The sequence below is a fragment of the Hemitrygon akajei genome, chromosome 14 (assembly GCF_048418815.1).
Source record: "Hemitrygon akajei chromosome 14, sHemAka1.3, whole genome shotgun sequence".
In the NCBI taxonomy this organism is placed as follows: domain Eukaryota; kingdom Metazoa; phylum Chordata; class Chondrichthyes; order Myliobatiformes; family Dasyatidae; genus Hemitrygon; species Hemitrygon akajei.
In genome coordinates this window covers 60,922,677-60,949,028 of record NC_133137.1, presented here as the reverse complement: position 1 = coordinate 60,949,028, position 26,352 = coordinate 60,922,677, and the positions used below count along the sequence as shown (strand labels likewise).

General features: G+C 44.3%; 1 protein-coding gene across 2 annotated transcripts in view; it reads left to right on the top strand.

The window, feature by feature from the left end:
* The window catches only part of ptpro (protein tyrosine phosphatase receptor type O), a 169,101-nt gene that overhangs the window by 83,248 nt on the left and 59,501 nt on the right, over nucleotides 1-26,352 (top strand). For both annotated transcript variants that reach the window (XM_073066200.1, XM_073066202.1), the window contains exons 8-10: nucleotides 3,383-3,503; nucleotides 5,740-5,933; nucleotides 7,629-7,740. In XM_073066200.1, coding sequence (XP_072922301.1) covers nucleotides 3,383-3,503; nucleotides 5,740-5,933; nucleotides 7,629-7,740 — 427 coding nt within the window. The remainder of the gene's footprint in view (nucleotides 1-3,382; nucleotides 3,504-5,739; nucleotides 5,934-7,628; nucleotides 7,741-26,352) is intronic.

Below are 26,352 nucleotides of genomic sequence, written 5' to 3'. Positions count from 1 at the left end.
GGAATGTAATGGGCTGAAAGGCCTCACTCTCACTGGTTTACTATCAATTTAGGATGGAGTTTGTTTTCTCTAAGGTTGTTAGTTTATTAAATGCACTTGCTTCATTCTTCGCATTATACATCTAAAATTGATAAGCGGTTATAAAATTATGCAAGAACACAACAGGCTCTTCAGCCCATCATGTAAATGCTTAACCGTATCAACATAATCATAACCCATTTTCCTCATTATCAGCACAGGTCCATAGCATACATTGCTTTGTCGATTCAAATGTTCATTCAGTTGCTGCTTAATTGGCCTAAGAATGTTTGCATCCACCATCCCTTGGGCAGTGCAATCTGGATGAAAAAATTCTTCTTCTAGTCCCTTCTAAACCTTTATATTCCTCATCTTAAAGCTATACCCAGCAGCCTCAGACCCCTGTTCCTTGGAAAAAATTGCTTGTATTCTAAACTCATAATTTTGTAAACCTCTGCCCTCTTAGCTCCTCTGCTTCCAGGGAAAACAAAGCTTATCCAGTCTCTCCTCCTAATTCAAATGTTCTATCTCAGGTAATGCCCTGGCAAATCTCTTCTGCATCCTCTCCTTTGCAATCACCGCTTTTTTATAGAATTGCACACAATATTCTAGCTGGGATGTTCTCCCAATTGTGGCGAGATTACTCCCCGAGTTTAAATCCTACTGGCTTGAAATTGGAACTATAAATTTGGAGCTATGATTTAAATAATGTCTGCATTTTTGTTTTGCTTCTATATGGAGCAGAAATGTCAAATGAAGACTGTTTTGTCTTCTAGATATTGCCTTTTAAAAACATAATTTTACACATTAACAGGAATATTCCTCAGTATTAATAAACAATAAATTATGCTGCTTTTAACCCGGTACTTTCAGTGTATTGATCTCTGCATGAATCTATTCACCAGTTTGCTGACTGGTCCTTCTGTTAAGCAGTAATGGCTGAATTGAAATAAACACACCTAACTGTTCCTGATTCTTCAAATTTACAATACACTGACATTTGTCAAAAATAATTTTTCAAGAAGCTGTACTTACAGTAATTATATTGGTGCTTTTTTGATGAAAGAGATTCACCGTGATCTAGTAATGTAATGTAATCATTCCCTGTAATGCCAGACTAAAATAGTAAAGAAAAACCAAAAAAAAAAGTGGTGGGGTCTTAAGGACACCATCCATTTCTCTTGGTCCCCAGCCTCTGCTTCATCTCTTAAGGTGAGGTTTTCCATTTGAGGACTTCTCAAATGTCCTCTTCCTTCCAGCAACAAACTCGCACTCAATGTCAGCAAGACCAAGGAATTGATTGTGACCTCTAGGAAGGGGAAGACGAGGGAACACACACCAGTCCTCACTGAGGTGTCAGTGGTGGAAAGACTGAACTTCAGGTTCCTGTAAGTCAACAGCTCAGGATCTGTCCTGGGCCCAATGCGTTGTAATCACGGAGAAGACCTGAGACCTGAAAATTTCTACCTGTATATGGTGAAGAGCATCTGACTGGTTGCATCACAACCTGGTACGAAGGCTCCAAAGCACAGGATTACCAGAGGCTTCAGACACGGCTGGTTCCTTCTCCACTATCAATCGCATTGTCAAGAGGTGGCGCCTCCAGAAGGCAGCATCCATCGTTCATGACCCTTGACATCCGAGACCTGCCCTCTTCAAGTTTACATTGTAGGGGTGAATGTACAGGAGCTTGAAGACTCACACTCAACATTTTTAAAACAACTTCTTCCCTTCTGTCATCAGGTTTCTGGCCTGTGTCCATGAAACCATTAACACAACCTCATTATTTGTCTTGGTCACTATTTATTTGTAACTATAGTAATAGTCTTTTGTATGTATTGTACTGCACTGCTGCCAGAAAACAACAGAACTCACAGCATGTCAGTGAGGATAAACGTGATTCTGATTGGTTGATGTAAGAACTATGTTTACCTGCCCTTCTCCTTACTTTTCCTCCCTGTGTATAGACTGTCTTGCTGGACAAGAGCTGGAACCACATCAGCTGTAAATTACCCAGCCATGGTAGGCTAATCTGATCTCATCTGCCACGTGCCTTCAGTTAGCAGAGTAATTTCCTGTGTTATGCCCACTCCCTTCCTCCCCTCCACTACTCCCTCAACTAACCTGAGTTTCACTTTCTCGGCGCTGATGAAAGTTTCCTCATTGACTTCCTCTTTCCACAGATGTTGCCTAATCTGAGAGCTTCCAGCCTTTTCCATTCTCCTCTTGATGTTTCATGTTGGCTCCGTTCTCCTTACCCTGCTAGTTTGATTCTGGATTGCCAGGCAGGTCACACAATTTTGCCATTACGATGACATCACACAAATCAAGAGGCTCACCGTGTTGGTACAGGCCTCTGTTAAGTCACTTCACTGCTCCCTGACACAGACATTACTCTTCTCTACTTGTCTTCTGTTCTGCAGAAAACTGACTTGTTTCTCTTTTTTTTCCCAGTTCTTGGTGAATGGTCATGGACAGAAATATTAAATGCTTTTCTTTCCACAGATGCTACCTGGCCTGTTAAGGTTTCCCAACTTTTTCTGTTTCTTACTATGGAATATTAATGCATTTTGCAAAAAACTAAAGGAAATTTGAGAGGGGGTTCTAATAAAATACATTATAAGATTACAGTACTGTGCAATAGTCTTAGGCAGTATATGGTTAAGGTGCCTAAGACTTTTGCACAGTGCTGTATTTGTTAATGTGGAGCAGAGAGAGAGTTTGTGAATCTGGCGGGAGCAAAGGATGTTGGGAATGGTGAGGGTGAACACTGTGGGGGGGTGAGGGGTATGGGACAGGTGGCGGGGGGGGGATGTTGCACTTGAATGCAGACACACCCAGCTGTGAGACCCCAGGCAAGGTCATTGATTCCAATCAATTGGTTTCTTGATCACTACAAAATGTCTCTCTGGTGCTTCCCACTCTCTCTGCTCTCCCTTCCCCTTTTCCCAACCACGATTTCCTCTCTCCTTGCCCTCTTCCCACTCTCAGCCCACAATAGAGACCGATTTCGGAATCAGGTTTATCATCACCCACACATCATCAAATTTGTTGGGGTTTTTTTTGTGGCAGCAAAACAGTGTAATAAATAAAACTTCTATGGTACTGTGTAAAAGCCTTGGGCACCCTAGTTTTATTTATTTATATATATATGAACCTAAGACTTTTCCACGTTACTGTATATTTTAAAGTGCTGTAATACTAAGTGTTGTTTGAGTAAAGTAGTTTGGCTCATTCTGTAAAGATTACGATGTAAAGTTATGCAAAGTCTGAAGCATTGGTTTGGGTGGGATTCGGAGTGAATAAGCAAATATGCTACAATACCACTCAAAGTAGAAAAGCATCCACTGCTTTGTTTTAACAGGTAAACCTGAGTGGTAACATCATTGAAAACCTTATGCCTGGAGCACATTATCAGGTGGTGGTCTATCTGAAGAATGGTCCATCAGTAGGCCCTCCGTCTCCCCCGGTTACGTTCAGCTTGAGTGAGTATTTGAGAAATTGTAACTTTTTCATCCCTAATTCTCTGTTAAGGTCGAATCGGAGTCTCCTCAAAATGATTCAAGTGTGACGCACTTAAAGGTCCTTTTTTATGGTGTGTTCGGGGATGAGAGTGAAAACGCAGAAGGAAGTTCCTCTTCACACTGGTCCCAGCTGTTTGAGGAAGACACAAGAGTAGTCCCACTCAGCTCTATGCCTAGGTTTCTGTGTAACTACTTCAAATATTTATTCATTGCCTCCTCCTCACTGGGTGGTGTATCCATATTCACAGTGACTTCCCCTGTACTTACAACAGCAAATGAATCTACAATAACGGTGTAGTGCTCTGGCAGGACGGGCTTACAGTTTGAGTGCCCCAAGTTCAATCCTGACTTTGGATGCAGTCCGTGTGGAATTTACACATTTTTCTTGTGACTGCATTTCATTCCTTCAGGTGCTCCGGTTCCTTCTGACATCTGGGTAAGTTGGTCACTGCAGACTTTAGTTAGATAGCAGAAGAATCGAAGCAGGTGAGAGAAAGTAAATATTCTGGATTGCAGGGATATAAAGGAGGGTTTTGAAGTTTGAAGTCAGCATAGAGACTATGGATGAATGGCCTCTTTTGTACTAAGTCTGTAGCTGGTAGACAGAGTCTTAAAACAGCCCATTATATATCCAGATGTGGCATGAAGTCTTTAGGTATTGGAAATTATTTGTTGTCTTTTGCACAGTAGTTGTGTGTCTGTCCTACTGTGTGCGGTCTTTGTTCCATTCTGTGGTGTTTCTTGGATTTATTGTGTATGTCTGCAAGAAAATGAAATCAATCCCAGGGTTGTATATGGTTAAATTAGATTTGCTGTATTTGTTATGTGTACATCGGCGCACACAGTAAAATGGATCAAATCAGTGAGGATCGTGCAAGGGACACCACGCTTCTGGTGCCGACGTATCAGGCCCACAGCTGGCTAACGCTAACCTGTGGAACGTGGGAGGAAACCATGCAGCTGTGGGAGAACATACAACCTCAACATAGATAGCGGCAGGAGTTGAACCCAGACTTACAGCTGGTTCTGTAATAGTGTTACACTAACCTCTGTGCTACACTGCCTTGCCTCCATTTCTCTCCACCTCAAATTACTGTTCCCTAATCCAATGTAGGAGAAGTTGCGGTTTCTCAGTGTCATTTATTTCATTCATCTGCTTTACAAGGCCATCTGCATGTGTGTAAAATTAAAACCTCATCCTAGTTCTCAACTGTGGCTGATCCAATCTTGACACAAGTCCAAAGACTTGACTTTACTTTCATACGTGCCCTGAACACATGGAGTTGGTTCAAGTTGGGCCAAGGTTGGTGACCAAGCTCCGGCTAAAGTCATCACCATTATGTGCGGTGTCTATTGACCATGATTGTTCAATTGTTCTAGACTAATTTTCCTACAGAAGTAATTTGCTCTTGTACCAGATGCTCATATGACCATCCACTACCTGCTCCTATGGCTTCATGTGACCCTCACTGGTGGGAGGGAGAGAGGGGCCTAAGCAGGTGCTATACCTTCCCCAAGGGTGATCTGCAGGCTAGCAGAGGAAACTAGTGCCTTACACTCCTTTGGTCAAGATTTCTCTCCATCCTGACACCCACTAGCTAAAGTACCTCACAAAAAACACTTGAGGAATTCAGCAGGCCAGGCCTCATATGCGGTGGGGAATAAACAGTCAATGTTTCAGGTCAAGACCGTTCATTAGGACCCTTCCCTCCATAGATGGTCCCAGGCTTGCTGGGTTCCTCCAGCATTTTGTGTGTGTTGCTTAATAGGTCCTAAATTAGCAGGATTTCTTGTGTTTAATTCAAATGCAGAGCCCCAGTGCTTAAATGGCCAGCCCATTGTGAAGCTAATTCTTGACATGAGTAACACACAATTAAACCTGGGTCAAGTGGTCACATTCTGTTTGGACAGCCATGATGATTAGCAGTGCCCTCCATGAGGACGATCTCTTAAAGATGCACAGATCCTAATGTCAAACCTACACGCACAACATGCTGGAGGAACTCAGCAGGTCGGGCAGCATCCGTGGAAACGAGCAGTCAATGTTTCGGGCTGAGACCTGAGTGCTGACTGTTCGTTTCCGCGGATGCGGCCCGACCTGCTGAGTTCCTCCAGCGTGTTGGGCGTGTTGATTTGACCACAGCATCTGCAGTGTACATTGTGTTTACTAATGTCAAACCTGCCTTCCCTTCCGCAGGCCCACCAGGAGTGAAGAAGCTCCGACTGTATCCACTGGGGCCCACGGCAGTGGTGCTGAGCTGGAGCAGGCCACATGCTGTGGTCTTCAAGAAGTACCTTGTGGAAATGTACCATCACAACCCAAAGAATCGGAAGTCAAAATGGAAAACAATTCAAGATATTCCATTCACAAGTGCCTTAACAACCTCAATGGTAACTCAGTAATTTTTGAGGAGGTGATGTTTTGACTCAAGGGGTGAGGTTTGGCTCTTTAATCTGAATTTGAATCTGATTTATCAGGGTGGATTGGTGTGGCTGTGGTAGGCTAAGCCTTGTACAGAAACTCTGTTTTACATTCCAAGCTATCAATGGAGTGAGAACTGGACCAGTTCCTGTAAACATCTGATGATTCACTCTGTCAGATTTCTACCCTGAGGATGTGTTCTTATCAAAGCCACGCTTTTTCAGATAACGCTTTAATTTATTAGGAATGATTGCAGGAATTTGGATATTTAGATAAATAGTGTTACCCCACAAAGCACCCTTTTCACTTTCAGTTGTTAGCTTTAACAGTTCTTTTTCAGAAAATCTCTTTATTTACAGTTGGTGACCAGATCAGTGTTTACCTTAACTGACCAGTTGCCACTAACGAGGAGTTCACATAAAGGAAACTGCAGCAATGAAGTAATGATTTCTAACTAGATGTTAATTATTGCCTTGGAAGAAATATTAAAAAACATATAAATGGCTGGTACTGCTGCCTCTGAACTACTGCTTAAAACCCAGTCAGCAGTTCTAAAGACATACTGGTTGGCTGAGAACCAATACAAGTTTAGTTCATGAATTCACCACAGGGACACTAGGTAGCACAATACTTAAGCCACAGTGTTGTGCAGAGCAGGCTGTTCAGACAAAAGCTTTCTTCCTACATTTCAGTATTGCAAAGAGAAAACCCAATATCCGAGGCAGTGTCCAGATGGAGGAGGAAGAAGAGGAATCAGGAGGGAAGTGACGACGTTGAGGCTGATCAAAGTGTAAAGAGGTGGCAGTGGGGCTGTCTTTCCAGGGATTGGTTTATGAGGATTGGTGGTTGACTTGGTTTTGGTGGGCACGTGGGTAAATTCTGTTTTTTTTAATTATTAAGATGGTGGTATGTAGTTTGATTGGCTGACCTGTAGGAGGAGCAATTTGGGCCAGATGCAAGCATGGATATGCTTTGGGATTGAGATAAGGCTAGGGAGCACCTCCCTATAGACGAGCTGTCTGAGTTGGGTCCTCAGCGAGGGGCAAGGATGTGGGCAAGTGGAGCAAATGAAGCAGGGGAAGGAGTTCACATACATTTCCTTAACAGAGAACAGCTGTTCAGTGCAATCTTCAGGTCCAAGAGTGGTGTCGTGTGTTGGAGGTGGTTTATGCAGGCACTCCCAGGGTGTTGGGGAGTGCTGAGAAGGGTTTTCAGAATCTTTCTGAACTCCATTGAAGACTAGTAACATCTACTCATGTCGTTATTCCACACATGGTTCACACACTCTTGTGACATCTTTACACCCAAATGTTCTACACTTAGGAAGAGAGCTCACCAAAGTAAGGGAGAGGTAGTGAGGAACGTAGATGATTGGTAATGAAGTGTATTTCCATGGGACCTGAATTACTTGGAGTTTACCTAGCTGTTGCAGAAGTTCAGTCCGTGATTCTGTGTCAAAAACAGCTCTTACTACACTTTAACTGAACATGAATCTGGTAGCGAAGTTGCTCAAGAGTGGTATAACTGTTCCAGCATTACATAGATTATGTTCAGTAGTGAGTCATGTTTAACTTTATTACGTGAACTAAGTTCCGACGACATCATTTTGCTGTACTTTCCCAGTTGCTGGTGAAAAGTGACGTGCTGCTGTGTTTCGTTGTCAGATTGTGACTGACCTGCGACCGGCCTCGCGCTACGTATTCCGTGTACTGATGGTGTCGTGGGGAGAGCCTGAACGTAGTTGCTGTGACAGATCATTAGCACGCTATATAACAGGTACTTGCCCGTAATGCTACCTTGGTTACTTGAAGCAGAGCGGGGAATTCTGACACTTTTTTTCTTTCCCTATATTGAAGATGCAGCATTTACCTTATTTTCAGAACAGCTCGTTTTTTTTGAGTTATTACCTTTTCCCATAATTTGTATTGCATTTGTAACTCTGCCATGCTGCAAGCAGGGCACTTTCTTTGACAACAAATATAGAAATGACTTGCATTGGCGTGTTGCTTTCATATTGTTGGGACATTTTACAACCCCTCTTCCAGTGCGTCACCTGCAAAGAGGGTTCAGCCGACAAAGACTTACTCTCTGAAAATCCCACTTGCAAGCTCTCTTTCTTCCTTTAATGCCAATTAAAACCTATTACTCTTGTCCAAGATTTTGCCTTGTGTACTAGAAACTCCTATTGTCTGTGTTAAATTCTGTTTGATAATGCTTCAGTATAATGTTTCTTTCTGGTTAAAGGCTAGTACTTTATTCAGATGGAATCTTTCTCCCAGAACTACTTGACCTTATGCAAATAACACATTCTACTATGCTTTTAATTAGTCATGTGCTAATGTTAACCATATGTCTGCTGAATTTCTTTTTTTTATGCATTTTCTACAACACTACAAATAGGAAAAAACCCCAAACCAAAATGAAGAAAATTAATACAGTGCAAAAATAAACATACAATAATAATATAATACAAAAAAGATAATTGAGAAAGCACCCAAATTGAAGTCATGTAAAGTTAGTATCCTCCCCAAGCCCCACAACAAAAAAAACTCCAGACCAACCACAACACAATATAGAGAATATAAATCAGGACATTCAAACCCCCAAAACTGTAAATACACTTGAAAACAGAAGATAATAATGCCTACTACCAAAACAAAAGAGCTGAAAGCAAGGGACCGGAAAAAAAACCTTAATTAAGAGGAAGGTTATGAAAGTACTCAATAAAAGGTCCCCAGACCTTATGGAACTTTATATCCGAATTAAGAACTGAATAATGAATTTTTTCAAGGTCTAAGCAGGACATAATATCATTAAGCCATTGAGCATGTGTGGGCGGGGCAACATCTCTCCATCTAAGGAGGATTAAACGTCTAGCCTGGAGAGAAGCAAAAGATAATATTCGACACTTAGTCGAACTCAAACGTATATCTGTCTCACCCAAAAAACCAAACAAAGCAATTAAAGGGTTAGGTTATAAGTGGTGATTCAGAATATAGGATAAAGTTATGAAGACATCTTTCCAAAATTTCTCTAAACTAGGACAGGACCAATACATATGAATAAGAGAAGCCTCGCCCCTTTTGCATTTATCACAAAGAGGACTAATATTAGGGTAAAATCGAGATAATTTAGATTTAGACATACGGGCTCTATGAACAGTCTTAAACTGTAAAAGGCAATGGCGAGCACAAAGAGAGGTTGAATTAACCGATTTGAGAATCGAGTCCCAAGTCTCATCAGATAAAGAGATATTTAAATCATGCTCCCAAGCCTTTCTAATTTTATCCACAGGGGCACGCCGTAAGAAAGCTAATTTATCACGAATAAATTATATTAAACCTTTACCCAGTGGATTAATAGAAAGAAAGAAATCCATAACATTTTTCTCAGGCATTTCAGGGAAGTTAGGAATTAAAGGATTAATAAAGTGTCTAATTTGGAGATATCTAAAAAAATGGGCATTAGGCAGATTGAACTTAGCAGAGAGCTGTTGAAAAGATGCGAAGCGATTATCGATAAAAAGATCTTCAAAATGTCTAATGCCCTTCCTATACCAATCATGGAATATTGAATCATACATAGTAGGTAAAAAAAGGTGATTATGTAAGATGGGACTAGAAAAGGAAAAACCGTAGAAACCATAAAATTTCCTAAACTGAGCCCATATTCGCAAAGTGTGTCTAACAAGAGGATTAACAATTAGTCTAGACAAACTACTAGGGAGTACAGAGCCAAGAAGTGCAGAAATAGATAAATCTTTAGTGGAACTCAACTCCATTGCCACCCAATTAGGGCACTCGGGTTGGCTATGGAAAAAAGACCAAAAGGTAGCACAACATATATTGGCTGCCAAATAATATAAACGAAAGTTAGGTAAAGCCATGCCACCCTCTTTTTTAGATTTTTGGAGATAAACTTTATTAATTCTAGAGCGCTTATTCTTCCACAGATATGACAAAATAATAGAGTCTAAGGAATCAAAAAAAGTTTTAGGAATAAAAATTGGGATTGATTGAAATAAATATAAAAATTTAGGGAGAACATACATTTTGACAACATTAATACGACCTACCAAGGACATAGATAGAGGTGACCATTGTGACAGACTCTGTTTTGTAGTATATAAAAGATTGGCAAAATTTTCACGAAAAAGATCTTTAAACTTCCTTGTAACTGTAATCCCAAGATAAGTAAATTGATTATGAACTACTTTAAAAGGGAGGTCACGAAATGCTAATTCTTGTGCTTCTTTATTAATTGGGAAACGTTCACTCTTACGTAAATTAAGTTTATAGCCAGAAAACTGGCTAAACTGATCGAGAAGTGAGAACATTGGAGGTAAGGATGTAGACGGATTTGAAAGAAAAAGTAATAAGTCATCAGCATAAAGAGAAACTTTATGCTCAAACCCCCCCCCCCCCCCTCCAAATCCCGGTCAATTCAAGACAGCTTTGGAATGCTATCGTCAGAGGTTCTATAGCCAAATCAAAGAGAAAGGGACTTAAAGGGCATCCTTGACGGGTGCCACATTTGAGGTTAGATAACTGGGATTTCTGAAAATTAGTCAAAACAGAGGCAGTAAGACACAGATACAGCAATTTGATCCAAGAGATAAAACTTTGACCGAAGTCAAATTTTTCTAAAACTGCAAAAAGGTTCCACTCTATACGATCAAATGCTTTCTCCGCATCAAGGGAAATAACACATTCAGGAATCCCAGTTGAAGGTGAATATAAAATGTTAAATAAATGCCGAATATTAAAAAAAGGAAGACGGTTTTTAATAAAACCAGTTTGATCATCAGAAATAATAGAGGGAATAACAGTTTCTAATCTATAAGCCAAAACTTTGGCCAAGATTTTAACATCAACATTAAGGAAAGAAATCGGCCTGTACGAGGAACACTCTGTTGGGTCTTTACCCTTTTTTAATAAAAGAATAATAGATGCCTCATTAAAAGAGGGTGGCAATTTACCATAATTAAACGAGTCAGATAGTACTGAGAGTAACTGAGGAGAAAGAAGTGAAGAGAATGATTTATAAAATTCTACGGGGAACCCATCAGGTCCAGGAGATTTCCCTGAAGACAATGCAGAAATTGCAAAAGATATTTCTTCTGATGATATAGGCGCATTAAGTTTGGCTTTAAAATCAGATGAAAGCGAAAGAATATTCAGATTATTTAAAAAAAGATCAACAGAAATATTCTCATTCAGAGATTCAGAGGAATAAAGTCGAGAGTAAAAATTTTTAAATACGTCATTGATTTCTAAGTGATCCGATGTAAAATCTCCATTTTCCTTCCGGATCTTTGTAATATGTTGTTTAGCTTTAGAACGCCTCAGCTGATTAACTAGAAATTTACCAGATTTGTCACCATGAATATAAAAGCGACTCTTACTTTCAAGAAGTTGGCGTTCAACAGGTTGAGTAGACAGAAGATTAAATTTAATTTGAAGTTCTACACGCTTCTTGTATAATTCAGGATTCTTAGTTTGAGCATACAGTTGATCTAATTCTTTAATCTGATTAATGAGGTCTAATCGATCTGTACAGGACTTTCTATTAAGATTTGCTGTATAGAAGATTATTTGACCCCTCAAATATGCTTTCATGGCATCCCAGACAATCTGGGATGACATTTCAAATGACGTATTGGTGTTAAAATAAAAAGTTATCTGATCCTTAATAAATTTTAGAAAATCATCATCCGATAATAAAGTCGAGTCAAGATGCCAGTGTTTATTCCTCTGAGGGAGACCAGGAAAATTTAAAGACAAAGTAATTGGGGCATGGTCAGAAATCAGTATACTCTGATAATCACAAGAATAGACAAATGGAATAAGTTGATTATCAAGTAAAAAATAGTCAATTCTAGTAAAGGTATGGTGAACATGTGAAAAAAAAGAATAATCTCTCTCAGTAGGATGAAGGAAACGCCATATATCTGAGATACCATAATTAGAAAGAAAAGAGTGAATAGCTAAGGCAGATTTAGTAGGTGATCTAGTAACAGAGGACGATCGATCCAAATTAGGATCTAACCAACAATTAAAATCGCCACTCAGTATAAGAGAATATGAGTTTAAATCTGGTAGTGAGGAGAAAAAACGTTCAAAAAAATTAACATCATCAAAATTGGGAGCATACAGGTTTGCTAGTACAACTTTAGTATTATATAATTTACCAGAAACAATAATAAAACGGCCATTTGTATCAGATATCTTATTATGGAGTTCAAAAGGAATATTTGAATTAATAAGGATGGAAACCCCCCCTGGCTTTGGCGGCAAAGGATGAATGAAAATGCTGACCCGCCCACTTTGACAGAAGCCGAGAATTATCAAAACTACGAATATGAGTTTCTTGAAGGAAAGCAATGTCAGATTTGAGTTGTTTAATATGAGAGAAGACCTTCCTTCTTTTAACAGGATGATTCAATTCCTTTACATTCCAGCTCACAAATTTAAGTGTATTAACCATTATCAATTGTTAGTGCATAGAAGGTAGCAGGCATATAAAAAATCAAGCAGTACAGTAACAGTCTGGGAGCAAAAATGTAAACATAAATCAGTAGAATCAAAACAGAGACATGTCCTGAATAACAAGGGAAAACAAAAGAAACAGTGAGTAGTGTTGGAACTGGAGAATCCACCCCACCCTCGCAACCCAAAACTAGACGGCTTCCCGAAAAAGCAGCTAGCTCTACAAAAAAAATTAACCCAAAAATGACTTCCAGTTCCGTATCGTTAACAAAAGTTCCGTATAGATAATGTAGCAAATAATAGCTAATTTATGCACTAGAAAACAGAATTACAAATAGGAACAACTTCAACAGAAAAAGTATAAAACTTAATACAAAAAAAATCAGAAAAGAAAACTAAAACTAACCTACCCGTGAAAAATTATGAAAGATTAAAAGGGAAAAAAAGGGGGGGAAAGGGGGAAATTATAAATTTAAAGAGAGTACTTATCAACCGTTTACAGGAAAAAAAAGCAAAACTTAAACTATAAATTAACCAACAGGGAGGCCTTCAATAAAAACTCCAAACCTCCAACACAAGTTAAAATCAATTGTAGTTCTCTATAGATAAAGTTATACAGAAGTAAAATAGATTACACGAGTAAAATCTAAAAGTCCGCAGGGAAACATTAAACTTAAATCATCTATTTAGAAAAAACGCACCGAGTCCAGGGAGAAATTAACTACAGCCCTTAGAATTTCAATAGTTAATGTCTGAATTATTCAAGTAAAGTCTGAGTTCGGAAAAAATAACTTTACTTCGAGAAGTACTTATCAACCATTTTAGAAGGTCAGACCGGTTCCGAAGAAGACAAGATGGCTGGAAGACTTCCAACAAACACCTCAGCCTCCTTCACTGATTTAAACCACTTATATTCTCCAGTAGTAAGCATAATTCGAAGATCGGCTAGATTTCGGAGAGAGGGTCTGAATCCACGATCAAAAAGCACTTTCAATACACCTTTAAACTCAGCACGCATCTTCAGAACCTGGGGGGCATAATCCTCCACAAAATGAATGACCGTATTTTGAAAAGCAAAAGTACCTCTGCGGCATGCCTCCATAATCAAACGGTTTTTCACCTGGTATCGATGGAAGCATAAAATAACTGGCCGTGGACGGGAACCCAAAATTGCACGCGGAACATAAATCCTGTGAGCCCTTTCAAGCTCAGGTGGAGTTGGAAGAAATTCTTTCCCGAAAATCTCACAGAGAAAAGATGAAAAAAATTCAACGGAAGAGCCCTTTTCGGTGGCCTCTGGCAAACCAAGAATTCGTAGATTGCAATGTCTGCTCCGATTTTCAAGATCCACCATTTTGGAAGAAAGTTTACTGTTCTTCTCCGCTAGGTTGGAGCAGAAAGTTTCGAGATGTTGAACACGGCATTTTAAATCTTCAGAAGTTAAGTCAATGCGAGATAAATGTTCAGCATGTTCATCCACTCTGGCATTAATCTGATCCAATTTGGAATCCAGCTGGTTGAAAGAAGTTCTAAATTCAGTTTTAAAATCCGTTAAAGTATCTTGTCGATGTTGTTCCAAAATAGTGAGAATCTCAGCCGACAGAGCCGTGGAAGTTTCCTTTTTCCCGGTTTTAGTACTTTAGGTAGCCATTATGAGATAGATGTGTTCGCAGGCAGGTAAAAGAGAACTACCGTAGATTCCGGACTACAGAGCGCACCTGATTTTAAGCCGCTGGCTCTAATTTTAGAAATAAAATCATTTTTTTAATTGTAAAGGCCGCATCGGATTTTAGGCCGCAGGTGTCCCACGTTGTAATATGAGATATTTACACAGAAAGATATTACACGTGAGGATTTTTTTAACTTTTAATTAAATCCATATGGTAACAAAAACAAATACATATTGCAAATGCTTTTTTTCGAACCGTGCCCGTACGCGGCTACTTTTAAATATACGTTGCGTATACTTCTTTACTGAACAACATTCCAATATCTCCTAACGACTGGTAAAAAAATATATATATTGCAGCCTACCAGGAAAAGTTATTGATACCTTTAACTTAAAAGCAGAGTTCGCTCAGATCCAAAGCCGCTCGCTTCATGCGCTCCCTCCCTCCGTCCCGTTTCATCGCAAACCGGCATTTTCCCACAAGACACCGCGAAACCGGGTGTGACGTCATAGCATCCCGCGATGTAGTACAGAAAACAAATATAATTTAAACTAAGTAGGCAGCACAATGCTTCGAGTGTTTTCCATGTTGATGAGGGTGAGTACAAATGACTGATTTACAATAATTTAATTGTGAAAGTGCGCTTGATTTATCGTACAATTTCATTGGACCTCTGTGAACTACTCATCAATTTTATTGGTCTACTGTTACGAGGCAAAATGTTTACGAGGCGGCATGAAAAAAATCATGCATTAGCCGCTTCGGATTATTGGCCGCAAAGTTCAAAGCTGTTCAAAATGTGGGAAAAAAGTAGCGGCTTAAAATCCGGAATCTACGGTAGTAAAATAACTAACTAAGGTTTAAAAAGGGAGACACATAGTGCAAAGATAGGAAGTATAACGGAGCAAAAGTTCGGAGCGACTAAACAATCACCATCTTACCGGAAGTCCCCTGACTTTACCCTGTACCCAGGGTACAGAATTTCTGTCTGTACCCTGATACTTAGCAGGGTACTCTCACTGCTGTCAACTTTATTTATTTTACTTGGCAATACAGCGCAAAGACTGCCCTCCTGGCCCTTCAAACCACACGACCCCTGAAAAATCCGATTACCCCTAACTTAAACACGGGAAGATTTACAATGACCAATTAACCTACACCTTTGGACTGTGGGAGGAAATCCCAGCACTCGGGGAAAACCTGTGCATTGCTTAACAGAACAGCGCCAGAATTGAACTTCGGAACGCCCTGAGTTTAATAGTGGCGCACTAACTACTACATTACTGTGACACCCAATATACTTTATCGACAATAGATTGGATTGTTTATTAGTATGCTGATCCATATTTGACACAGATATCACCTTGTTTATGAACTATTTGCTAGTCCTCTGGGACTCTGGGTGTGTCCAATGCTGTGTCCGAATAAGTGGCAAGCACAGGGAGGGAGGTGTAGACTCTCCACAGCATACTGGCCAGGGAATGACTAACAAATTTTCAGAGTTTGGTTTCCAAGTCATGTTCAGGATAGTGCATTTGTTTTATGTACTGCTGCTGCCTGACCATATACCGTTCCTGATTGTTTTAGAAATTGATTCAGCAGTCAGTACGTGCAGTGATGTGACCACGATTACAGATGTTAGTTAAGTTGTTACACTTGTCACAACCACCGATTCATCAGCACAGTAGATAAGGCAATTGTGCTTGTGAATGTGCACGTGAGCTAATTAATATTTAATCATGATAGTATTTAACTCAATACTTGTCGTCATAGTGCTTGTCGAGACTTGGACAGAGCACAGCAATATTTCGCTGCCTGTTTGCATCGGCCTTGCCTGAGAAATTGGACTGTCAAGTCAACTGACTTTGAAGACTAGCAATATTCATTTAATAATTAGATGTTCTTTTTAGCCACAGTCTAGGCGTCGTTTCCCATATTCCAAGCGTCCAGTATTCCAGGCCTTGGTTAACAATGTGCTCAGGGACATGTTGAACTAGTTTGTGCATCGTCATCTATTCCCGCTGTCATCAGGAGCATGTCCGGAGAGTGCTCAGACGCCTTCTTGAAAATGACCTGTACGCCAAGACTGAAGAATGTGAATTCCATAAAGAGCAGGTGTCGTTTCTGGGCTGTATACTTACCCCAGCCAGTGTTCAAATGGACCCTAGTTACAGAGTGGCCCAAACCGTCTACGGTCAAACAGGTACGGAGCTCCTTCATCCGGAATTTCAGCTCCGTCGCGGCTCCAGTTAACGCACTCACCAGGAAGACCTCGGCAGGATTCCACTGGACGGACGATGCCGACCGAGCGTTTTCCGAGCTAAAGCGACGTTTCACCACCGCCCCGCTGCTGCAACACCCAGACCCATCTCAGCCAATCACTGTCGAGGTGGATGCATCCGATGTTGGCACTGGAGCTGCCCTCTCTCAGCGCTCGACTGCGGATAGCCGGCTGCACCCCTGTGCCTTTCTTTCCCGTCGTTTGACTCCGGCCGACGTTGGGAACCGGGAGCTTCTGGCCATCCAGGAGGCTCTGGAGGAATGGCGACACTGGCTGGAGGGGGCAGAGCATCCATTCTTGGTCTGGACAGATCACAAGAACCTCTCCTATATTCAGGATGCTCAGAGACTCAACTCTCATCAAGGTTCAATTTCATCCTCACTTATCATCCCGACAACAAGAACACAAAGGCTGACACTCTCTCCCGGCAGTTCAACGGATCTGAGGACATTGCCAATCCAGAGCCCGTTCTTCCTCGCTCGTCTATCGCTGCTCCGGTGATCTGGGGAATAGAGGCAGAGGTGAGGACCACCCGACAATCTGATCCAGGCTTGGATAGGGGACCTCCCAACCGGCTGTTTGTCCCTGCTGCAGTGTGTTCCGAAGTGTTCGAATGGGGTCACTCCTCCTGTCTGGCTGGACATCCAGCGGAGTCAGGAGCTTATAAAGAGACAATTTTGGTGGCCACCTGTGTCCCAGGATGTGCACGACTTTGTATCTGCCTGTCCCACCTGTGCTCGGAACAGGACATCACGACAGTGTCCAGCGGGTCTGTTATGTCCAGTGCCTGTGCCCCACTGCCCCTGCTCCACCTCTCAGTAGATTTCATCATTGGTCTGCCCGCATCTAATGGAAACACCACCATTTTGGTCATTGTGGATCGACTTTCCAAGGCTGCCCACTTCATTGCCCTCCCCAAGCTCTCATCGGCTTGGGAGACTGCCACACTCATGGTTCAACATGTCTTCAGGCTCCATAGATTTCCTCAAGCCGTAGTGTCTGATCGTGGACCACAGTTCACTTCCCGCTTTCGGAAGGCTTTCTGCTCCCTTGTAGGAGCCACAGCCAGCCTCTTGTCTGACTTCCACCCCCAATCTAACGGCCAGACTGAGAGAGTGAACCAGGAGTTGGAGACAACCCTGCGCTGTCTTGCCTCTTCCAACCCCACGTCCTGGAGCTCCCAATCGGTTTGGGCAGAGATCACCCACAATAACCTCCAGTCGTCCTCCACCGGTATGTCTCCCTTTGAATGCCAGAAGGGATTCCAGTCCCGGCTCTTCCCTGATCAGGAGATCGACGTAGGGGTTCCTGCTGCTGACCAGCTGATCCAGCGCTACAGGCGTACCCAGAGATGAGCTAGGACTTCTCTGCTGTGCATCCAGAAACAGCCTTCCCGGCAGGCTGATCGGCTCCGTCGACAGGTAAGGCCATTCAAGCCAGGAGAGGGGGTCTGGTTGGTATCAAGGGATCTTCCCCTGAAAGTCGAGAGCCGGAAATTGGCACCGCACTACGTAGGACTGTTTGTACTGGAAAAGGCTGTCGACAAGGTGTCCTATAGATTGTGTCTACCAGCATCACTGAAGATCCACCCAGTATCCCATGTTTCCCAGCTCAAGCCGTTACTACCTCTCGCCTGGCCCCAGTCACCCCACCTCCCCACCTGGTAGATGGTTGCCTTGCCTATACCGTGCGGCACCTCCTGGCATCTCGTCGGGTACGTGGTAAGGTCCAGTACCTCGTGGACTGGGAAGGGTATGGCCCAGAAGAACGTACTTGGATCCCGGCGAAGGACATCTTGGACAAGTCTCTGATCCGGGTCTTCCAGCGGACACAGGTCTGTGTCACCTCAGGCGCTGTGCCTAGAGAGGGGTCCTGTCACAACCACGGATTCGGCAGTGCAGCAAATACGCCAATTGCACTTGTGAATTTGCGCATGTCAGCTAATTATTATCTAACCGTGATAGTACTTAACTTCATACTTGTCGTCGTAGTGCTTGTTGAGACTTGGACAGAGCACAGCAACGCTTCGCTTTCGTTTTGCATTCGGCCTTGCCTGGGAAATTGGACTGTCGAGTCAACTGACTCTGAAGACTTGCGGTATTCGTTTAATAATTAGCTGTTCTTTTCAGCCGCAGTGTAGGCTTTGCTTGCTGTTTGAGAGTTTTAGCTAACGGCCCTGTTCGGCCTAGTGTTTATTGCTTTATTTTCCTTTGAACACTGTTGGCATTAAAGCTTTGTGGACTATCGACCTGCTTCAGTGTCTCTCACTCTGCACTTGGGGCATGTCCACACCGCGGCGACACTTGTCCCATTGCAGTTACCAGTAGTCTAACCTCGGACCTCCTGATTAGTAGATGTTATTGTTACGTTCCCCAGTAACCGGGTAACTTACCTGCAAAGATAGATGGGTCCGCTGAGCCTGGTGCTACTATTTTCAAACGTTTTATTTATAAAGGGGCACAAACGTATGGTTAATACAAAACATTCAGATCATATACATCGTCAAAACTCAATCTAAAGCATAGGTGTAGTAATAATGAAAAATGAGCTCTATCGTTGTCTAGGGGTTAAACGATTTGTCCAATTGAAATATAAAAGTCTCGCCAGTTCATGGATGCTTTTTGCCGCTTGAGGGACCGCTGCGTGTTCACGGGTTGGAGAGAGAAAATAAACTTGCCAGCCGTCTGGATTCAAAGCGTGAGATCGAGAACGGGAGTTCCTCGTTGTCAGTCCGAAATCCTTTTCGGACTTATTAGCCACTCGATTCCCTAGCTAGGGGATCCGAATCACACGTGGCTTCCGAGCAGCTTCCCGTTATTACGAGAGGGATGAGTGATGGTGTCCGTCTAGTGCGTCGCTGGAGTACCGCCTCCAGCAGTCTCCTTTTTATCATGGCTGGGAAGATTTGTAAATGTCAATCAAGGTAGGGTGAGGCCATCCCCACACCACATTGCCCGAGGGTGTCCATGTCCCTGATATCTGGCACGTACTATAGAGTTGCAATTCACACAGGTGCCTCTAAGAACAATGGTCAACTCCGTGGCATTGTCTCTCATTTCCTGGGTCCAAGACCCGAATTAATAGCGATCTTGCGATTCTCTTGAAGGAGGGGGCTGAGGTCATGACATTATAAACTCAGGCTTGCAGAAAAGGGTGATTCTCTTTAAGCTCGTGTTCAACCTCTCTGCTAATCTGGAGAAGTGGTTAGGCTATTCTGTTGGAGTTTCTTTCTTCTGACGGGGTAGATCCATGGGCCATCAAAAGGCTAACAAAATGCGGCTTCCTCTGTCAGTTCTGGAGCTCAGAAAGTGGTACTGTACACTTTCAGGCCCTTCGGCCCACCTATTCCTTACTGGTCATTAAGCATTCATTTTTACACTAATCCTTACTCTCACCCATTTTGTTCTCTCTGCATTCCAATCAACGCTGACTCTCATCTACACACTGTGAACTATTACCTAGCAGCACGCACAGCATTTGGGATGAAACCAGAGTGCTCAAAGGTTAACCCACATGCCTAAAAGGAGAACGCCACACAGTCAGGATCGAACCGAGGACACCGGGACTGTGGGGCAGTATATCTGCCGACGGCAGCACTGTACCGATCTCCTTTGTAAAGGTTCTGCCAGTACAGCAGCGTTCAGTGAGCGCACTGAAGTAAATTCACTGCCTTTTCCTGCGGCAGGAGGGGGAGGATTAAGTAAATGCAGATGGTAGTTGGGAATTGGGACAAGTCTGGCATCCTTGTGCTCCTTCCTTAAACCCACCCTTTCACATCGCAGTAGTCTTGCTCAAGCTAAACACTAAGTTTATTTGTAAAGTCAGAGCTGGTAGATGAAGGCTGCTTGGTTTTCTACCCTCCGTTCGGGATAAGGCACTGGGCAGCCCAAGCAGCAGTTTCCTATAGTACTGTGTCCTTTACAAGTTTATTGTTGCGACCCTGTCTGTCAGTGTTATAGGAGAAGCTGTACCTTATTCCTGCCGCTACAGAGATCATCTGCTGTGTGCAGTAGTGAAGAGGCTGTTCCTGCAGCTCAGAGTCCATTACACTTCAGGAATCGATAATCAAACCATCTAAGTCAAATGGAGGATTTTCCTGCGTATTACACCACCAGCTCTGGTTTAATTTACAGCCTAGCGAGGAATGAAAATCTGCGCTAACACAGAGAAAAGCTGAGCAGAGACACTTCTTAGTTGGATATAGCCCAAAGTTTTCTGCCTCGATCTTAAGCTTTGACCTCCAACAGGATGGTGACAGCCAAGACTGGCTCTGATTTTTAGGGGCAAATGCAAGAGGTTCATCAGATGAAAGAAATCCAGAGCAACAGACACAAAATACTGGAGAAACTCAGCAGGTCAGGCAGCATCTATGGAGAGGAATAAATCTCTGGAGATCTCTGATGAAAGGTCTTGGACTGAAACATCAATAGTTTATTCCTCTCCATATATTCTTTGGACCGACTTGTTTAACTTACTGATACCAGGTGCCCTCTAGTGGTGAAGCAGTTTGGTGAACGTGGCTGCAGTGTGATAGAAGTGTGATGTATCATAGAATCATAGGCAGATTCATCACAGAAACAGACCTTCCAGCCCCCTGAGTCCATGCCAACCATTTTACACAAATCCTATATTCATTTCATTTTTATGTTCTCGTCACAATTTCACCAACTCCAATCAGCTTTTACCACTTACAGGAGATGAACTTATAGAGGCCAGTTAACCTACCTACCTGCACCCCTTTGGGATATGGTGAAGGGGGAAGTGGAGAATCCAGAGAAGCACATGAGGTCACAGGGAAAACACGGAGGAATCGTAGCCACGGTGTGACAGAGGCGTGGTGTGTCAAAGTATCAGAGCATGCAAACTTCACACCTACAGTCCTTGAGTCAGGATTGAACCCAGGCCTCTGGTGCTGTATGGTAGTACCTCCAGCAAATGGGCTCCTGTGACCCAGAGAACGGAGGAGCCTCAGGACTCACACCACCAGGTTCAGGAACAGTTACTACCCCTCAACCATCAGGCTCTTGAAGAAAGAGGGATAATATCACCTGCCCCATCACTGAACTGTTCCCACAACCTGTGGACTCACTTTCAAGGACTCTTCTTCTCATGTTCTCAATATTTATTGCTTATTTATTCTTTGTGGTGAACTACATATACCTGTCTGGACCCCCCCCCCCCCTCCGTCTCTGACTGCTCCTGTGGCTCCTCCCACAGACCCCTGGTATAAAGGCGATTGGAGGCACTGCCACTTCCTCAGTCTCCAGGATGTTGTGTGGTGGTCTCTTGCTGCTGACTGCTCTCTTCCAGCGAATAAAAGCCGATATCTCGCCTCATGTCTCCGAGAGTTATTGATGGTGCATCAATTTTATTCACTGGAATTTTAAAACATGGAGAGTATTTTACGTCCGGAAAAATTGGACATTGATCCTCAAGCCCCAGAAGCAGCTATTGCCTTTGAACTCTGGCTTGCATGCTTCCAATCGTACTTGGAAGAGATTCCCGTGACTGAGCCTGCTATCATGCACAAAATCCTCCTCTCCAAGGTCAGTCCAAGGGTATACTCCCTCATCAGAGACCTGCCGACCTACCAAGGGGCACTGGATGCCCTCAAAAGACAATACCTGCGGCTGGTGAACACCATCTACGCAAGACATCGCTTAGCGACGCGGCGGCAGTGGGCCGGAGAGTCGAGCGCTGAGTTTGTCCGGGCACTATAGACACTCGTGCGGGCCTGCGACTGCAGGGGACTGACGGCGGAACAGCGTGCGGAGCTCCTGGTACGAGACGCCTTCGTTACGGGGATTAGGTCAGTGTACGTTCGCTAGCGGCTGCTGAAAAACGCCGATCTTTCCTTACGCTTGGCGATTGAGCTGGCCGACACGCTGGAGGCTGCTCTGCACAACACTGACGCTGTCCAGCCGCGCGATATCCCGCTGGTCCCATGGATGCTGCAGACCCCGCCACCCGCCGGCGAATCGACCACAGCTGCTGCCACTCACGAGTCCGTGAACTCGCCGCAACCCTCCCTGCAATTGACCACGGCTGCTGCCAGTCGTAAGTCCGCGCAGTGTTACTTCTGCGGACTCGAAAAGCACCCCCGAAAACGCTGCCCGGCCCGAGAAGCTACCTGCTCCAGCTGCGGAAAGAAGGGACATTTCGCCAAGGTCTGTAAGTCTAAACCACGAGTGGGGTCGAGCAGCGCCACGTGTGAGGCATGGGGGCGGCCATCTTTGTCGGCGCCACCTTGCCCCGCCCCCGACCCACGGGTGCTTACCGGGCACCAAGACGGCGATTCAACTCTGGCCTCCGTAACCCTCGACCAAAGCGCTCCACACCAGCTTGCAAGGTCAATGATGGACATCCTGGTGGAGGGGCACAGGACTAGCTGCCTGTTTGACACGGGCAGCACTGAGAGTTTTATTCACCCGGACACGGTGCAATGTTGCAGACTCGTGACATGGCCGGTAAGCCAGAGGGTCACCATGGCTTCTGGGTCACATTCCACAGACACCCGGGGGGGTTGTGTAGCGACATTGGTGGTGCAGGGCGCAGAATATCGGGACTTTGCGCTACTGGTCATGCCTCAACTGTGCGCGCCTGTGCTATTGGGGCTGGACTTCCAGAGCCACCTAAAAAGTGCAATGGCGTATGATGGGCCCCTCCCACCACTCACTGTCAGGAATCCTCAGTTTTGTGGGACTTCGTCGTATACCCCGCTACTGACCACACACACACACCGACCCACACATCCCACCCAGCACCATGCCGACAGCTACGCTACTGACACCACTTGCAGCCTCTCCACCCTCAAGATCCCTTCCCCACCGCTGTTCGCCAACCTGACCCCCGACTGTAAACCTGTGGCAACTAAAAGCAGGAGGTACAGCGCGGGGGACAGGGCCTTCATTCAGTCGGAGGTGCAGCGGCTGCTCAGGGAGGGGATCATTGAGCCAAGCACAAGTCCTTGGAGGGCCCAGGTGGTTGTTGTTTGGACCGGGCAGAAAAATAGGATGGTCGTGGACTATAACCAGACCATCAATAGGTTCACGCAGCTTGACGCGTACCCCCTACCCCGCATCGCGGATATGGTCAACCAGATAGCTCAGTACAAGGTGTACTCGACAATAGATCTGAAATCCGCTTATCACCAGCTCCCCATCCGCCCAGAGGACCGCCCCTACACCGCCTTCGAGGCGGGCGACAGGCACTATCACTTCCTGCACGTCCCCTTCGGTGTCACGAATGGTGTCTCTGTCTTCCAGAGGGAAATGGACCGGATGGTGGACCAGTGCCAACTGAAGGCCACATTTCCATATCTGGATAACATCACCATCTGTGGTCACGACTGGCCAGATCACAACACCAACCTCCAACGATTTTTCCAAGTGGCCAAAGCCCTGAACCTTACCTACAACAAGGACAAGTGTGTGTTCGAAACCACCCGACTCACTATCCTTGGGTATCTCGTGGAGAACAGGGTCATTGGCCCTGACCCCGACCGTATGCGCCCCCTGTTAGAACACCCTCTTCCCACCAGCCTCAGAGCCCTCAGACGGTGCCTGGGCTTCTTTTCCTATTACACCCAATGGGTCCCTCATTACGCAGACAAGGCCCGCCCCCTGGACAAGTCCACCACATTTCCCCTCTCTGCCGAGGCCCGCACGGCCTTCAGCCGCATTAAAGGGGACATTGCCAAAGCAACGATGCATGCGGTGGACGAGACCATTCCCTTCCAAGTACAGAGTGACGCCTCCGATTTTGCGTTGGCTGCTACCCTCAATCAGGCAGGCAGGCCAGTAGAATTCTTTTCTCGTACCCTTCAAGGCCCTGAAATTCGGCACTCCGCGGTGGAGAAAGAAGCCCAGGCCATAGTGGAAGATATTAGGCACTGGAGGCACTATCTCGCTGGCAAAAGGTTCACCTTGCTGACCGACCAGCGCTCAGTTGCGTTCATGTTCAGCAACCAACAGCGGGGCAAAATCAAAAATGATAAAATTTCGAGGTAGAGAATAGAACTCTCCACCTACAACTATGATATCCTGTACCGGCCTGGAAGGCTCAATGAGCTCCCTGATGCCCTATCCCGGGGAGCGTGTGCCAGCACACAGCTCGACCGGCTATACGCCCTCCATGCAGATCTTTGCCACCCGGGGGTCACCCGATTTTACCATTTCGTGAAAGCCCGGAACCTGCCTTACTCCCTTGAGGAAATCAGGACGATGACCAGGGACTGCCAAGTCTGCGCTGAGTGCAAACTGCACTTCTACCGTCCTGAAAAGACGCAACTTATCAAGGCCACCTGCCCCTTTGAGCGACTGAGTGTTGACTTTAAGGGCCCCCTTCCCTCCACCGACCGCAATGTCTACTTCCTCAATATTATCGACGAGTACTCGCGGTTCCCCTTTGCCATCCCCTGCCCCGACACCACTGCCACGTCCGTCATAAAAGCCCTGCGCCAGCTCTTCACTCTGTTCGGATATCCCTGCTATATCCACACTGATAGAGGGTCCTCCTTTATGAGTGACGAGCTGCGCCGGTACCTGCTGGCTAGGGGCATTGCTACTAGTAGGACCACAAGCTATAATCCCCGGGGAAATGGACAGGTGGAGAGGGAGAATGCCACAGTGTGGAAGGCCACACTTTTAGCCCTTAAGTCAAAAGGGTTGCCGGTTTCTCGATGGCAGGAGGTCCTCCCCGAGGCACTCCACTCCATCCGCTCCCTGTTATGTACGTCCACCAATGCCACCCCTCATGAGCGCCTATTCTCTTTTCCCAGGAAATCTGCCACTGGGACCACCCTACCGGCTTGGCTGATGTCCCCAGGGCCAGTGCTGCTCCAGAAACATGTGAGGAGCAATAAATACTCCCCGCTGGTCGAGAGGGTTTACCTTCTACATGCGAACCCCCAGTATGTCTACGTGGTCTTACCTGATGGGCGGGAGGACACGGTCTCTGTCCGTGACCTGGCGCCCGCAGGAGCAGCAGACCACTACCCCGAACACTCCACGGTAGCTATGAACCCTGTACCCACCGAGGTGTATACCCACCTGACACCGCGCACACCAAGCCCTACGCAGACTCCTCACGACACTCCCATACCGGGCGCCTCACACACACATGAGGGATCACTGACGCCTAATGGGCTGACACCTCAAGTCAGGCTGGAACCAGCACAACCACTGTCTCCGGTGCAATCACCGCTGGTGCTACGTAGATCGCAGCGACAGACTTGACCACCTGATAGACTTAACCTATAAATATACTTGTAAGAAACTTCAAATGTCCATTGGACATTACAGAAAGAATTTTAGCCCTCAATCCTTGTCAAAAGGGTTTAGTAGCTATCATTTATAATATGATTATGAGTGTACAGCCAGATGTATCAGAAAAAATTAAGAAGGAATGGCAAGAAGAATTGCATTGTCCTATATCTGCTGAGCAATGGGAAAAAATTTTATCATTGGTAAATTCGTCCTCTATTTGTGCTAAGCATGCCCTAATACAATTTAAGGTTGTACATAGAGCTCACATGTCTAAAGATAAACTTGCTCGATTTTATTCTTATGTTAATTCAACCTGTGACAGATGTCATTCTGATGTTGCTTCATTGACTCATATGTTTTGGTCTTGTCCTTGTTTACAAAATTATTGGAAAGATATTTTTAATATTATTTCAAGAGTTTTAAATATCAATTTCCAACCGCATCCTTTTACTGCAATTTTTGGTTTACCAATGATAGATAATAATCGTCTATCCGCTTCATCTCAACGAATGATTGCATTTGTTACATTAATGGCTAGAAGATCTATTTTACTGAATTGGAAAGACATTAACCCTCCAACTGTATTTCAGTGGTTTTCTCAAACTATTTCTTGTTTGAGTTTAGAAAAAATTAGAAGCATGGTTTTTGATTCTTCAGTTAAATTTGAGGAAACTTGGAGACCA